Source organism: Mirounga angustirostris, unplaced genomic scaffold, assembly GCF_029215605.1.
Source record: "Mirounga angustirostris isolate CCGP_5_RB_7025 unplaced genomic scaffold, mMirAng1.0.hap1 SCAF_3, whole genome shotgun sequence".
Lineage (NCBI taxonomy): Eukaryota > Metazoa > Chordata > Mammalia > Carnivora > Phocidae > Mirounga > Mirounga angustirostris.
Window position 1 is genome coordinate 66,386,531 of NW_026991711.1, and position 17,890 is coordinate 66,404,420.

Here is a 17,890-nt window from a genome sequence, read left to right on the forward strand (position 1 = left end):
AAAATCAAGAAAATCTCAATTCTGTAAAAGAGTTAAATATTTCACCCATTTAATGCAATGAAAATTAGTGGAAAAACATACACCAAACTTTTAACAGTTCTTATTCCTGGGGTTGGGTTACGAATAATATTTTTCTTCTATATCATTTTATTTTCTATGATGAGTATGCATTTTTATATAATTAGGAAAATTGGCAATATTTTTTATTTTAATTTATTTATTTTTTTAAAAATCACCTGTGAACAATCTTTTTTTATATATATATATTTTATTTATTTGACAGAGAGAGACACAGCGAGAGAGGGAACACAAGCAGGGGGAGTAGGAGAGGGAGAAGCAGGCTTCCCGCCGAGCAGGGAGCCCGATGTGGGGCTCGATCCCAGGACCCTGGGATCATGACCTGAGCCGAAGGCAGACGCTTAACGACTGAGCCACCCAGGTGCCCCTATTTTTATATTTTTTAAGATTTTATTTATTTTATTCTAGAGAAAGACAGAGAAAGTGCGCACACACATGCGCATGCACACGAGCTGGGAGAGAGGCACAGGGAGAAGGAGAGAATCCCAAGCAGACTCCGCGCTGAGCACAGGGCCGGAGGTGGGGTCTAATCTCAAGACCCTAAGACCACAACCTGAGCTGAAACCAAGAGACCTATGCTCAACCGACTGAGCCACCCAGGTGCCCTGGCAATATTTTTTAAACAACAAAATGAAGTATTAAATTAGTTTCTACTATGCTTAGAATAAAGGGTGAAGTTTGGGGAGAAAATATAAAGAAAGGTAACTATCTCAAAGGTTTGAAACAACTGTATTAGAACACACTGGCCATGATCAATTTCATCTGATTTTTTTTTCTTCTTTCATCTTTATTTTATTTTATTTTATTTTATTATGTTGTGTTAGTCATCATACAACATTACATCATTAGTTTTTGATGTAGTGTTCCATGATTCACTGTTTGCATATAACACCCAGTGCCCCATGCAGAATGTGCCCTCCTTAATACCCATCACCAGGCTAACCCATTCCCCCACTCCCCTCCCTGCTAAAACCCTCAGTTTGTTTCTCAGAGTCCACAGTCTCTCATGGTTCGTCTCCCCCTCCGATTTCCACCCCTTCATTTTCCCCTTCCTTCTCCTAATGTCCTCCATGCTATTCCTTATGTTCCACAAAAAAGTGAAACCATATGATAATTGACTTTCTCTGCTTGACTTATTTTACTTAGCACTTCATCCGATTTTAATATTATGAATATATTTTCCTGAGCCACAACAAGCATATAGGCTAAAAGGCGGAATATTATTCTTACCTGCCTTTATTCCAAAAATAACTTAATATTTCAGAACTATAAGCTTCTCGCCACAAAAACGTCTCAATATAACAAGGTACTATATAAGAAAGATAATAGTTCAGTGATATTTTCATAACCGTGCACATCTGGTGCCTATAACAGTACTCAGGATATAAAACAGTAGTAGTACAATGAACGTAGTGGTAGTGTTGTACTTACCTAATCCTTTAGGTGTAATGCCGCTACTGTCAGCAGGATTAATGACCCAGTAGTAATATTTTAACGTGTGCATTAGCTGTAATACTGTTCCTACTCTGCGTATGGTGGTGTAAATGGTAGCAGTTCCGATAAATTCAGCAGACAAGTAAGTGTACAGGGAAAGCTGAACCTAATACAGAATATTAACAGAGCATTAAAATAAATTTAAAATGCCTCAAGTGTTTATATTATAAATATGCATTCTAATTTAAATGCAAATTAGTAAAGATGAAGAAAGAACCATTTATTATGAGGTTAAAAATAACTATTTATTAAATATTATTTATATTTTTAAAAGAAAATAATCCACAGCCAACACAGTCTAATAAAACTTATTTTAATAAAGGTAATCTGTAGCTATTAACAATGAAATAATTTTAAATGAGTGAACTGATCAAAAGTAACTGATAGGTAGAGCAAATTATTTAAAAAGTTACCTAGACTAAAGCCCTTTATCAAAGTACATTTCAGCAGCTCAGAAGAACAGAACTAACATGAGTCAGCTATATCATATTTGGGAAAAATATACACAGTCTTATATCCTAAAAGTTCACGTAATTCCAAATTTTCTTAACCCACTGCCACAGTATCAGAATCTAACCATATAAGTAAGAGAGATGACAAGTCAAACATCTTGCTTAAAAAGTGAACAAAGTTTGAGTTTAGCACCATAATTAACATGCTAGACAATAATAAAAGTCAGACCCTATACAATTTAACCAAAGTTATGTGGAAAATTTGAAAACTGTAAAAGGCAGCTCACATTTATGAAGGATGTCCCTCATTACTGATTTCCACTAGAATATAACAGGGCTAAATTTAGGTATGCAAAATAATAAAAATTTTATGTTAATATATAAAAAACAATATATATATATTTATTTTAAAACAAATAATATTTACAATCATGATATAAGCTCTATATTCACAATATAAGCAATTTTAGTCACAATGATTGTAATTATCATTATATGATTAGTTACCTATTATTTTCTCTTTTTTTAGTCTTAATAATCAGTGTACCAAATCCTTTCTTGGAAAGATATGAATCACAACTACTAACTTCAGAATGTAGTTATTATATCAAGCTTAAATTACAGTTTCATTTATTTTAATATTTACATATTTAATATTGTGATTGCTGATTCTGGTAATACAGCTGTTTCAGGCTGACTATAAAATATGCTGAAAAAATCCAAATGCTTTCTACTGCATAGTTTAGATCCATAACTACAATTTATTAACATTATACTAAAATAAAATGAAGGAGAATGAAATTTATACCTTTGCAGGTGTATGTATCCAGATGGCTGGGTTGAATAAAATGTGATCACAAAGCTGCTTTAGCAAAGGTGCTCCATGAGATAAACCATCAAGGTATTTTGCAAAGGATAAAAATTGCTCCAGGACAGCTCTAGTTATATGAACTCTTGATGACTAAAGAAAAAAAAAGATTTTCAAGCTAAAAATATCCAGAATATCAAATTTTAAGATTGCTGACTTACAATAAGTACGTATGAATTTTTCATATGCCATACCTAATAATTTAAATACAGAACTATATATTTCCTTTGCTCTCCAAAATTTAATTATATTCAGAAACGTAAAATTTTAAGATAATTTTCTGAATGACAGTTTGTTACCTGAAGCCCTTCCCAGAACAACTGCAGATAAGTAACTCAGGTTAAATAATGCCACTCTCAAAGCAAACTAAAGAAATAAAATAAGTTATGAATAAAAATGGTTTTGACCCATTTTTGTATAAATTGACTAAAGAAGAGATCTCAAAGGAAATTACAATAGAATAAAATTAATTATCATGATCACACACACACACACACAAGATACTGGGAACGAGAAGTGCTTTCACGAGATCCAAACCAACGGGCAAATAAATTGACTCCACCATTCCACTGAATCCTTTCTTTATAAAGTCACAAATGAGTTGCACATGGACAAATGCCATGCATCTTACTCAGCATAAACCTTTCAACCTAGCCATGGTATATGAAAAGCAAATCTTACTTTCCTGGAAATACTGTCCCTTTGGCTTTCATGACCCTCAGATTACTCCCCACTGCCCTTTGCTTAAAAGATGGGAACAGCTGAAACTTACTTATTTGGCTTCTCTTTTCCATAAAATCATTCTCTCTAGATGATACCTTATGCTTTCACAGCTTCATAGAACAATACCTCTATGCTAAACCTCCCATCAAGATTTTCAACTGCCATCACCAATACATAACCTACTACCAACGTTATTTAGATAAATGACAGACCTTCCAAAATTCAAACCAAACCTTAAAGCCGCACTGTACAATACAGAAGCCACTAGTCATGTGTAGCTACTAAGCCCTTGAAATGTGGCTAGTCCTAGGTGATAAATGTTATAAATATGTATAGACTGGATTTTGAAGATTTAGAATAAAAAATAATGCAAAATATCTTTTATAATTTTTAATTGAGTATATGTTGAAGTGATAAAATTTAGGATATACAAGGTTAAATAATATACATTATTAAAATTAATTTCATTGGCTATGTTTTACTAGAAATTTTTAAATAACAAACTGAGGGTTGCTGGAGTGGTGGGGGGTGGGAGGGATGGGGTGGCTGGGTGATAGACATTGGGGAGAGTATGTGCTACGGTGAGCACTGTGAATTGTGTAAGACTGTTTAATCACAAACCTGTACCTCTGAAACAAATAATACATTATATGTTAAAAAAGAAGATAGTAGGAAGGGAAAAATGAAGGGGGGAATCGGAGGGGGAGATGAACCATGAGAGACGATGGACTCCGAGAAACAAACTGAGGGTTCTAGAGGGCAGAGGGTGGCGGGATGGGTTAGCCTGGTGATGGGTATTAAAGAGGGCACGTATTGAATGGAGCACTAGGTGTTATATGCAAACAGTGAATCATGGAACACTACATCAAAAACTAATGATGTATTGTATGGTGATTAACATAATAAAATTTAAAAAATTACATATGAGGCTTGCATTATATTTTGACTGGAAAATGCCACCTTAAGAGTATAATTTCAGATGAAAATATTATAGAGGAAATGCTGTTCTTTAAAAGCCAATAATTCTAATTCAAATGTCAAAAATATATCTTACTATACAAATCCTTTTTTCCTCATCTAGTGATCCTTTTTGATCCTCCCTAGGATAAAGAACCATCTACCACTCAACCCCAGAGCACAGGTCACATCACACCTTTCTCTCCATTATCCACTGACTGAAGTCCAAGTATCATTATGGGATAGTTTAGGTCTAAAGGGACTAAACTGTCTTAGCCATTTTACTTCCCATATGGTTTACTTAACAAGGGCAGCTCAATAAATTTGACATAAGCATGCGTGCATTTCACACTTCTACACAAGAGGCCACAAACTCATATGATTACAATATTCAAACAGTTAACAATGTATGCATTTAGGGTAGGAGACAATAATGAGTAGTGAGAACTGCCCAAGGTACCTAAAGGAAGTAAAATTCATTACTAGAAAACTTTTCATTGAGCCAAACAAAATATTTCTTTGGGTCAATTTTGCCTACACAACATGAGTTTGCTTCATCTGCTTTCTCTACCAGGCTCCCTCAACTTGTAAAACGCTTGCATCCATTTCCTTTACTTAAAGGCAGATTCAGTACTTTTCATTTAGTCATACATAGGGTACTTAATATTCACCAGGGACTCTCCTTGGAACTGTGGAAAGAACAGTTAACAAAACTGAAGAAGCCTTGCCCTCACAGAACTTAAATTCTAAGGGAGGAGAAGACAGGGACATATAGTAACATAAAAAAAAATATGTAACAAGTTAGATGTCAGTAAGTGCATGAAAAAACACAGAGGATAGCAAATTTATGGAAAAGTGATTAACAAGAGGTTTTACTGAGAAGGGAGCAATCAGTTTGAAGTATGATAAGGCTCCAATGATTTTTTATTACTACGCTTATGTTTGACAAAACACCAGTGGTGAGTAGATAAGCAATAGTCCTACAAAATTCAAATCAAGCCTAGGAGCAGAACTTTAGATGAAAATTTTATAAGAAGATATAAAAATGATCCTAACAAGTAGCTGAATTATTAAAGGGGGGGAAGGTGGAAGACAAAAGCAAATAAATCTTTAAGAAAAGAGAAAAATCAAAGTTTGAGCACTCACGTTAAAGGAACTTTAATGAAAAGAATACAATACTTCTAAATTCTAGAACATTTTACTCATAGATAGGTGAATAAAATTAAAACAAGATCAATGGTTATATAAAGCTTTAGCCCTTCCTTTACTAGCTATAATTTCACATAGTTTATTATTATAATAATAATATAATATATTTAACATATAATAATAGAGAATAGAGAATTTCACATAGCTTATAATTATTATAAATATATTTTTATTCAGTAATAATGATTTCAGGAACATTAGAAGAGTCAGATCCTGTTCCTAGATAAACATTTTCAGAGATCAGATTTTATCCTATAAAATCATCATGTGCTGGGCGTCTGGGTGGCTCAGTTGGTTAGGCATCTGCCTTAGGCTCAGGTCATGATCCCAGAGTCCTGGGAGCCCTGGATCGGGCTCCCTGAGCCTGCTTCTCCCTCTCCCTCTGCCTGCCACTCCCCCTGCTTGTGCTCTCTGTCAAATAAATAAATAAATCTTTAAAAAATAAAAATAAAAAAATTAAATTGTCATGTGTTTATAAAGAATACTAAAGAAATATAAAATCAGATTGGCCATTATGAACATACTCATTTGAGGAAGTAATTCATATTTTGAAAACAAGTTTTTAACTTGCTCTGTTATAAAAAGATATGCCGGAAGCATCACATGAGGCCTTCCTTCCACATTACTAAAAATAAAGTGTCAGGTTTTTTTTATAGCAATTAAGCTCTTGGGTGGTAGGTTTTATTCTAAAGTTGATCTTTAGGAAATATCTTTCTAAACTTGTGGTTTTTTATTGGCCTACTCAAAAATCCTATCAGGCAGAAAATGAAAGTTCCCTTCAATAGCATGTTACCTTTACCACTAAGTTGTATTTCTTCCTTCTGCCTTGCATTACTGTTTATTATTCATATATCTTTCTTTCCTGTAATAAAAGAAGATACTATCTTATTCATCTTTTTTTTCTGTCTCGTACCTGCCATAATCCTCAGCAGATGTTTAACTGAATTCATGTCAAATTCAAGAACAGAGTAAGAATAGAACAGATAAGACAAAACATAGATTAAGAGAAGATAAAAGAAGATACCCAACTCTGTTTCAATGTGTTTAGTTTGAATGATTACTTTAAAATATTTTTTATTTTTATATTTGCTTTCATTTCTCAAGTAAAGCGATTTTCAAAACAGTTATACTTGTATAATTGATAGTTACAAATCTGTAAAATGCATGCTCTGAAATTTAAACTATATGACATTACTTTTGGGTAACGACTGAAGACATAATCTGTACGATGAGGGCTATATGAATTGTGATGGAACATATCTGGAAATAGAATTTCAGAAGCTAGGAAAAAAACAATTGTAACATCCACTCCAGAAGTAACTAAATCAAATAGGAGCAATGGATGTTATAGGGAAAAGTTGCTATTCAGTAAAAAGAGGTCTTTCTCACATTTAGAGCAGCCCACAATGGAATGGATTACCAGAAATGTTCATTTTTATTGCAGAAACCATTCTCTCTCTATAGAACATACATTATATTATCAAGTAAATTGTGGGAAATTATCTTAATTAGTAGAGGTACATCATAAATCCTCAACATCCATTTTACTCCTTCCAGGACACCAAAATTGAACTCTAAAAGCCTAATCCAATATGAATCACTTATGTGTTGCTGTTGTGTGGGGCAGACAGGTGGACAGTGATTCATCAAAATTTTCATGGCAGCAAATAATTCAAAGAAGGTCAAGACCTAACCTGAGCAATCAAATTGGAGGGAAGGATGTTGTTCAGTAATTGGGAGAAAGAAGCTCTTCTGTCTGCCCCCCACCTGGATGCCTGGATGTAAAAGCCTATAGCACTAAGTCAACCTGGCAACCTTCTTAGGACCACAAAGGATAGTAGCTATAGTGGCAAATAAAATCATGAGTCTAGGAGGCAGAGTCTAGAGGCAGAGCAGACATACAGAAAAACTCTGGGTCCTTGATGACATAATTGAGACTCAGACAACCAAATCCTAAAGCCCACATTAATGAATATGTTTTACTGGCCATACTGCTCTACTCCCCAACTTTCCCCATCCTATTTCCGTGCTTGGGAGGCTCCCCTAGCTATTGGCTTCCTTTGGGTTTGACTAGTTACACACATCAGCAGGAAATTAAAGGACAGGAAGAAAATGAAGTTGGGGGGACCCTGGCTTCACCCTTCAGGCCAATACAATATATTTTTTTACTGAAGACCATACTCTGGTCAGGTACAATTTCTCCTAGAACTACAGTAACTTTCTTTTTGAGTTATGATAAATGCTCACTCTTCTCACCTCTGCAAACCTTGCTGATTTCCCTTAACAATGCTCACAACTTTTTAAAGAGCCTTGCATTAAACTCTTTTCAATAACCAAGTTTGAGTGTGCTGTATGTTTCCCACCAGGACTATGACTGATAAGCCACCTGTCACTAGATTTCCAGTTACATTAGCAAGCATATTTCCTAAATGTTTAAGCTACTTTGAATCAATTTTTTTTAATTAACAACAACCAAAAATATTGAATACATCAGACAACCTCTAAGTTTCCTTCAAACTCATATTTTGGCAAAACAAAACAAAACAAAGTACCTCAAAAGTTGTTCATGAGATAGTCTAAATGTGATGAATAAGAAAGCCTCTTAACATTAGACTACCTTCCTTGATAACTAAGTTATACCTTCTCAGACAAGGAGATAAAGCTAAGTGACAGTTAACCATTAGCTTATTATTTGTTGATGATAAAATAAAAATGGAACCTTTATTATCTATACTATTTACCCAGCAATTGATGTTTAAAAATAAAACAGTGTGAATATTCATCTGGGAAGGTGAAAAACATATTCTTTGAGGTAATCAGACAAGCATGCATATGCTTTTCACTTATTCAATTGAATCCAACAAATATTTATTAAGGCAGGCACTCTTTCTTTAGGTGCTGAAGACACAGCAATAAGGTGAGAATAAAAAAGATACTGTCCCTGCATTCATGAAGCTGAAGCTTACATTCCAGTGAAAAAAGGCAAAAAATAAACAAGTAAAAAAGAAGTCAGAATCGTGTTGTAAAAAATTAGCAGAGTAGGGAGATAGTTAGTGATGGTTATGGAAGAAGGGGTACTATTCTATTTAGAGTGATCAGAGAAGACTTCTCTGATAAGGTGTTAGCAGAGTAGGGAGATAGTTAGTGATGGTTATGGAAGAAGGGGTACTATTCTATTCAGAGTGATCAGAGAAGACTTCTCTGATAAGGAATCATAAGCAAAATCCTAAATGAAGTGTAGAATTAAGCCATATTGGATACCTACAAAAAGAATGATGAAAGCAATGGGAAAATGCAAATGTCCTGAGATGGACTCATGCTTATCACTTTAGTTTTTAAGGGAAAGGCAAAGAGGTCTTTGCATGGCCAGTGTGTCTGCAACAGAGAAAGTAAGAAGGAGGATGATAAGAGATGACATCAAAGGTAAGAGAATTGTGAATTTATTCTAGAAGGATGGAGCAGTAAGATCTGACACATTTTGGGAAGACTAGTCTGACTGCAAGTGAAAAACAGATTGTGGATAACCAATAGTGAAAGAGGATGATTGTTTGAAATAAGATGATATCAATGTGATACCGAAAGGAGTAAGGTAGTAAGTAGGAAGCAGTCATTCATTCTGGGTATGTTTTGATACCAAGACAACATAATTAGGAAGATATGGATTTAGTGTGTGAAAAGAGTCAAAATGGATTAACATTTTTGGTCTGAACTACTTGGTGAATGGAAATGCTATTAAGTAAGAGAAAATTGAGGGATGAAAGATTTGAGAGGAAAATCAGTCTTTAAAATTTAGAAAGAGGAGGAGGCACTAGTAGGAGAGAATAAAACAGGAAACCAAGGTAGTAGGAAGAAAACAAAGAAAGAATACTGTCACAAAATACAACTGAAGAAAGCATTTCAAGAAGGAAAAACTTTTTCAACTGAAATGTTAACAGGTCAAATAAGATGAAAACTGAGAACCTTAAGATGTAAGAATATAAGACTACTGGTGACACTGACATGAGCCATTTTAAGGAAAAAAGACTGATTGGAATAAGGATAGATCTAAGACTAAATAGGATTCCAGGAATATAAGGGTGGTTTAACATATCAAAATCAATTAATGTAGTTCACTAAACTAAGAAAAATTTGAAGAAACCTCATAATTATCTCAAACAATGCAGAAAAAGTGTTTGATAAAACTCAACACCTGTTTATGATAAAGAAAACTCTAAGCAAACTTGTAGTAGACAGTTTCTTAATTTGATTTAAAAATCTACTAAAAGTAATCTACAGCATATGCCATACTTAGTGGCTAATTACTGGAAGCTTTGCACATGATATGTGAAATAAGACAGGGATGCTCACTATTACAACTTCTGTTCAGCACTATACTGGAAGTCTTAGGTAGTGGAATATCATGGGAAAAAACATAAAAAGAATAAATACTGGAAAGGAAAAAATAAAACTGCCATTTTCCAATAATGAGATTTTCTACAAAGAAATGTTTCTGAAAAATCAACAAACTACTAGAATTAATAGAAGAAGAGCAATATTGGTATTGGTATATAAAAGGTCAATATAAAGACCAATTATATTTCTATGTTTCCATGACAAATAAAAAAAACCTAACATTTGAAAAACCTCAAGTTATCTAGAAATAAATCTAGCAAAAAGAAAGTTTTCTATATAGAAAACTACAAAAGAGACCTAAGTAAATAGAAGGACATACTAAATGTATGAATTGGAAGATTCGATATAAAGATATCAATATAATACAATGAAAATCCTAGCATTTTTGGTGGAAATTGACAAGCATACGTGTATTAATGCCAAAACCCAAGAATAGCCAAAGCAATCTTGAAGAAGAATAAAAATAGATGACACACTATATCAAAATATACTAAAAAGGCATATAAATTAAGATAGTGTTGTACTGCCTTAAAGAGAAAAACCCACAATAGATCAATTCTGGAAAAGATCCCATTTATATACGGTTATCGAATTTATGGCAAAAATCAAATTTTGATGCAGTGGGAAGTTATCTTCAATAAACAGTACCAGGCCAGCTAGCTACATATTTGAGGGTTAAAAAAGAACTCTGACCTTTATGCCTCATGCCATATACAAAATCCAATTCCAGATGGATTATAAATCTAAATGTGAAAGGTAAAACAAAATTTTGGGAAGAAAACATAGAACAGTTTCATGGCATTGGGATACATTAGGATCTAAAATGGGATAATCATAAAAGAAAATGAAATGGTGACCTATATTAAAATTAAGGACTTCTGTTCATCAAAAAGGTCATTAAGAGAATAAAAGAGCAGGCCACAGAAGAAGTGATATTCGTGATACATATCTAACAAAGTTCTCATATCTGCGATAAAAACAGAATTTCCATAAATCAATAAGAAAATGATAGACAATTCAAATGAAGAAGGGCAAACACTTTGAACAGGTATTTACCAAAAGAGGATAACTACTAAAAGACAATAAATGTATGAAAATGTTCAACTTAATCTGTCATCAAGGAAATGTAAATTAAAACATGATCTACAGAATGTAAGACTATCTTTGCAAATCATATCATCAAATGAAGATTAGTATACAGAATAAAAAATTGCTACAATTCAATAATGAAAAGAAAGTATCACAATTTTTTAATGGGAAAAATTTCTAAATAGACATTTCTCCAAAGAAAATACAGAAATAGCCAATAAGCACATGAAAAGACATTCAACATGATTAGACAGAATTATAAATAAAAAATGATATGCCATTTCATACCCACTAGGATAAGCTAGAATAAAAAAGACAATTGGGAAATGTTGGCAAGGATGTGAAAAAACTAGAAACCTAATACACTGCTGATGAAAATGTAAAATAGTGGAGCCACTTTGGAAAACAGTTTGGCAGTGTCTCAACTGGTTAAACATAGAATTATGGTAGGACCCAGAGCAAATCAATTTATAGATAGGTATCTACCGAAGAAAAAAAAAATATGTCCACACAAAAACTTGTACATGAACATTCATAGCAGCATTACTCATAACATCCAAGGTGAAAAAAACACAAATGTCTATTGACATCTGAATAGATAAACAAAATGTGTTATATACATACAATGGAGTACTGTTCAGCCATTAAAAGGAACAAAGTACTGATATATGCTACCACATGGATGAAATCTTGTACACATTATGGTATATGAAATAAGATACAAAAAAGACAAATATATGATCTCACTTATATGAAATATCTAGAGTACACCAAATCAGAGTGAAAAGTAGATTTCAGGTTGCCTAGGAGTGGGGGTCTTGAAAGCAAATTGGACAAACTGGCAAAGGACATGAATAATTACTCCACAAAAGAGAAAAAGTGGATGTACTATAAATACATATGAAAATATGTCCAATCTATTCTAATTTTCCAAAAATGCAAATTAAAACCACAATGAGATAACATTTTATACTTAACTTGTCAATATAATTTTAAGGATATTAATTCTGATAAAGAGGAAGAACTGAATATATGTCTTTTTATTTGATTTAAAGTCTTTTCACTGAATTTCTAATTTTTTAAATTTTTTTTTAAGATTTTATTTTTAAGTAAGATCTATGCCCAACTTGGGGCTTGAACCTGGAACCCTGAGATCAAGAGTCAAATGCTCTACTGATGGAGCGAGCCAGGTGTCCCTCACTAAAATTCTAATTTTAAGCTAAGTTTTAAGTGTAAAAGAATGCTCACTTTAGAATTATGCTGATAAACTCTCAGTAAATAAATGAAAAGTATATTCAAGGGGCAGTTCCTATTAGTGATCTTGTCATACACAGTAATATCACAGAGGCATTTCACAATATCTAATTCTTGTAAAATGTAATTTAACATAAATCTTCTAAATCATTCTTAATACTCTAGATAGAAAAAAAATAGTTTTCCATGAAACCAAATACCTTAATGATAAGCTTAATGTTACTGAAAAAATTATTTCAATAAAGAAATGCTGCCAATGATCTTAATAACTTAGTAACTTACCACTCCTCAATCACCAATCCTTCAAGAAAGAATACTTATTTCAAAGCAAAGACAGGTTACAAGGATTTCAAAGGTAGAGCAATCTGAATTGAGAAAACTATCTCCAAAAGTCTTCTCAATATTATTTCCGAAGGGGAAAAATAAGTTTATTCCTCCTACTTGAGGCCTCACCTCTATTATTTCTCAAATAGTTCCATTTTAAGAGCGGCTGAATGTTAGAGTTAACTGATAAGAATAGGTTTGAGAGAGCTAATGAGGATGACAGATATTTCCATAGGAAAGAAAAAAGCCAATATTTGTATCACGACTTCCCGCTTTAATTTTTAAAAGAAATCACATGATACAACCAAACTCTTATGAGACCCAGGATTCATTACCAGAATTAGTACAATTGTGACTAAAGCAAAGAAGGTCATAAAAAAACCAAGATACAAATGACACAAAATGGGGAAAATTACACCCATCTAATTTGTATTGTTTATATTATGTAGTGATTACAGAAATGCTACCTTAAATACTCAGATATATTAAAATCAGAGACAAATCACAAACTAATGCTTTGCTTATTACAAAATAAAGATTTTTTACCTTATAATTGGAAAATTAAGCAAAAACTAAAAGTCCATTTAAAATAAAATTGACAAAACTTCTAAGAAATCAGTTTGAATGTAAAGATAGCAAAGAAACAACTAGAAAAAAGAATTAAGGGGAAATACTTGTAACTTTGATTAAAGACAGAGGGAAAAAATTTCTTTAGTTTCTATCTTCACTCAAAATTCCTTTATTATATAGATTTCTATAACAACCAATTTAGTTCAATGTCTACACTTAAGTCTAAATGCAAAACATAAAAGCATATATTTGGGAATTAGCCAACAATAATGAGCAGGCGATGAAAAGAGAAACTATAGAAAAAATATAATTAGGGGTTGTCAGTTGTTCAGCTATGAATACTATACAATAAAACCATCAATACATATCACTTACCTTTTCAAGTAAGTAGCCAATGACTAAAAAGCCTTTTCCACCCAGCATCTGTTCTTGCATGGCTACTGAACTTTTAAGTAGTTCAACCAGGAATGCCAAAAGAGTAGCACTGCATGTAAAGTACAGATAATTTCATTACATAATTATCAAATGTTGATTATAAACACAGTGTTCCATTTTAGAATTTTATTATGCCAAAAGAACAACTGAATTTAAATCTAATCTCTATTTTGCTGACAATGATTATTATACCTTATATTGTACAGGAATATATTTTCTCACAAGCATGAGAAAACTAGTCTCATCTCTTTAAAATTAAATATCATAAATCAAAACATAAATTCATAGTTTTTTACATTCCAAAGCCAAACACTGAAGTTCATCTACACTTACGTACATTATCTGCTTCAAGTAAATCTAACATAAGAAACACACCCACAAATAAATCAATTCTCCACAATTAAGACTTTTATCATAACATTCTTTTGAAGAACATACTATCTTAGAGAATTTTAAATATGTATGCAATATTGCTTTGGAAGAACACACCTGTTTTTAAAATAAACTTTTCATTTAGACCTATTTTTCAAAAAAAAATTATATTTTTTAGAAAATATCCAGAGAAATATGCAACATGTTATTTATTATGTCCATATATGCCCTCAGGAAAGCTCATGAGAGCAGAAAAATAAATGTCTGTATAATATTGAAATGAAAATGGCAGTTAATTACACAATGTATACACAAACACATAAAAGCACACAAAGATAAGTGCCAGACAAAGATAAAGCACTTGATATGTCTGTTGAATGAAGAAAGAAACGAAAGAAAAAATGATTGCATTGAATTAAGCTTTGATAATGTATTACTTCACAAAGTTACGCTGAAAATTTTTCAACTAGCAGCATTAATAGATGATGGCATTCCTAATTAAGAAAATATATATTCTTTCATTGTTTATGCTTATTGTAGTTGATAACAATAAATGACAAGCCAAACTTCAACAGCAATTAAAATATCTATTTGCTGTGCTTTGTAATATAGCCTAAATTACCTATTTATATTCACAAGAAAGGGTAAAACCACAAATTTCTAAATATATTTTAAATTCACAAGTACTCATTCCTGCAAGGAATTAAGAAAATTTGTTAATGAGGAAAACTTGAAAATCACTAATTCCAAAAGTGATTCTATTCTCAAGTTATTCTAGCTCTTCTGGTTTCAGTAAAATTGACAACACATTTCTCTGATAATGTGGCTATTCTTGTTCAAATCAGAAACAGTCTCATTGAAAGAATCAATAGCAAAATTATCATTATTATAAAAACTGATAGTTTAATGGGTTACATGATATCAGCTAGAAAAAATATAGTATATCTGGAAATAAAGTATTTCATTACAGGAAATTAAAATTCAATTACATTAATTGGCCCTATTTCTTTAAACCACACAAAAAAAGTAAACTTGTACCACAAGGCAACGATGTTCTTTTACTTCGCCCTATAGTTAGACATTTACAAATAAAACACAACTACCAAAGAATCTCTTGGGATTTTTTTAATGTTTCTGTAAAGAAGAACAGCTATTAGGCAATCTAGTCCATTTTTAATGAATTGTATCAATAGTAAAAGCCACTTCACAAATAATTGCACAGGTACTACTGCAGAAAATACTTCTGCCTAAATATTTGAGAAGAATAAAGAACTACTGCATAGAGATTACACAATGTCCTAATCTTTTCATGGAATTCTTACCTACACTTGAGTTAACGATGTAGGGGGAAAGATTACTAAAATTCCTAAAAATCAGCACTGCCAAAAAGAAACACTGGAAATGCCTACGGTCCCTATGGTCCATGAAAAAAATGCAAAAAATATTTCTTACAATAAATTACTCCTATGTAGAACTGTGTAAAACTACAAGGATGCCATGGATTTTCTTATTCTTTTATGTCAGAAGGACTACTCTTTCTCAAACATCTAAGGAATTAGCTCAGACTTCTAATCACAGTGGAGTTCCATTACAGCATCAGAAATATTAACTTTACTCCAAAATCTTAACATATGACTATGCTACCCATATAAAGTTAATTTCACTTCAGTTTTAGCTACAACAACGATTGAAATGTCAAATGCATTCACTAACAAAAGTATTTTAAATTTATACCTAAAACTGAATGCAATAGCAATACCACATCCTTTCAAAAAAAAAAATCTTTAAAATAGGTATATTTGACATGGTGGATGTAATAGTAAATAGATGGCCATCTTCGAAGAGGTACATTTTCAAACATAATTTAACAAACTTACCAGTAACTAAAATGCATCGGATTGCTGCAGGGCTCACAATAAACTTGCAAAATTCTGTGTACTGCCATACAAAATTTCTCTCCATTCTTGCCTATTTCCAACTCCCCTAGATACAAAGGCAAATATAAAGGATACTTCAGCCCATTCCTATATCTCCTACATACCACTTCCTGTCTAGACACATCAGTTCATCTGTAGAGGATCTAAGTATATAGGATAACCGAAAACCAAGTATCTGTCAGCCAAAACTAGTATACACAACATAGAAGATTCTCTTGAAAAGTATAGCAATACCTAGAAAGAGATTTTCATGGAATATTTTACTTGACAGACAAAAAGCGTACTGACTTTTATCTCATAAAGTAAAACTGCTAAACTTTTCAATAGACAGTACTATAACATATCATGTTCTATACGTAGTAATTCTACTTCAGGAATAGTTAAGGGTGTTTAATAATCCTGTCTCCCTTTCAGGAAAATGACACTAACAATCTATAGGGTTATTCTTAAAAAATAATTACCATTTCCAGTTCTTAATAAGCTCCCATTAAATTAGAAAATAGTATTTATTTCAAGTAACATACTCATAAAGGGCTAGGCCTTAGGAAAAATGAAGATAATAGTATAATAATACCTCCAATGACTTAGCATATTTATTATCTCTCTAGAGCTTTCTGGTCCATATTATTAAAGAATACCACATAGTCTTGGGCCACAAATACCTGAGAATATTTAAAAACTATGTAAGAACATGACTAATTTATGTTTCTAATGAAAAATATGTACTATATTTAGGTTCCATTAAAATTTATATATAGATTTTGACTTGATTTTAATATAACTTTATCCATTTCAATTTGTCTATTATTTATTTTTTAAAAGAAACTAATGTGAATAACTCATGTCATGTGATCCTAAAACTTTTGTTATCTTTGAGGTATTTGATTATTTAAAGATGTAATATAAAGACAGACCTAATGTATAACTGAAACGACTGAGATTGAATATGTAACTTAAGTTCAGTTCAAAGGCAGTTCTTAGGATACAGAAACTGGCTTTTCAATCTGCTTTGTACTGAAACAAGCCAAGTACCTCAGCTAGACGAACTGCTTAAATACACAGAGAAGAATGGAATTCATAATGTAAAAAATTAAAGACTGCCCAAGATCCAACATCTCCTCCCCATTTAAAAGGATGTTTTTAATATCTTAAGAAACCCTATGGACAAAGTAATTGCCAGAATAAATTCAGAAGTAGATTAAGTTTCATTAAGATTAAGGTACCAACAAGGGGAGAAAATCTTTTGATTTTTTTTCATAAGGTTTCATCTTTTATGTAGCTTAATTTGGTATTAGATACATTAAAATCTTGCAAAGGATGATTAAAATTATATATAATATCTAATACCATTGTTTCTATGCTATTTCTTTGACTAGAAAACTTTTCTGAGATGAGAGTGATCAGAGCAGGAAAAAACTGTAAAAGAAATCAACTCAAGTCCATACTCAAGATAATTTCTCACTCAAAACAATTAGTTTCTAGTGACACACATGCAAAAAAAAACCTCACAAAAGTTAGAAGGGTTAAATTCCTTCACAGTTCAAAATTAGAAAGCTCTAAACCAAAGTTTCTAAACCAGGTACATTTAACGGTCACTTTTAGACAATGCATTCCTGAAGATGAGCTCTTAAAAGAACACTGCCTACCTGCCTATGTATGCAATGAACCTGATACACAAACTGTCACATTCATCAGTTCGGACATCAAGTGAAGATACATGTCGAAATAAGTAAAAT

General features: G+C 32.2%; 1 protein-coding gene across 9 annotated transcripts in view; it reads right to left on the reverse strand.

Annotated features, from left to right (window-relative positions):
* The window catches only part of NBEA (neurobeachin), a 680,995-nt gene that overhangs the window by 507,281 nt on the left and 155,824 nt on the right, over positions 1 to 17,890 (reverse strand). For all 9 annotated transcript variants that reach the window (XM_064586204.1, XM_054506303.2, XM_064586203.1 and 6 more), the window contains exons 11-13: positions 13,786 to 13,894; positions 2,833 to 2,985; positions 1,510 to 1,678 (exon numbers count right to left, since the gene is read on the reverse strand). In XM_064586204.1, the coding sequence (XP_064442274.1) occupies positions 1,510 to 1,678; positions 2,833 to 2,985; positions 13,786 to 13,894 (431 nt within the window). The remainder of the gene's footprint in view (positions 1 to 1,509; positions 1,679 to 2,832; positions 2,986 to 13,785; positions 13,895 to 17,890) is intronic.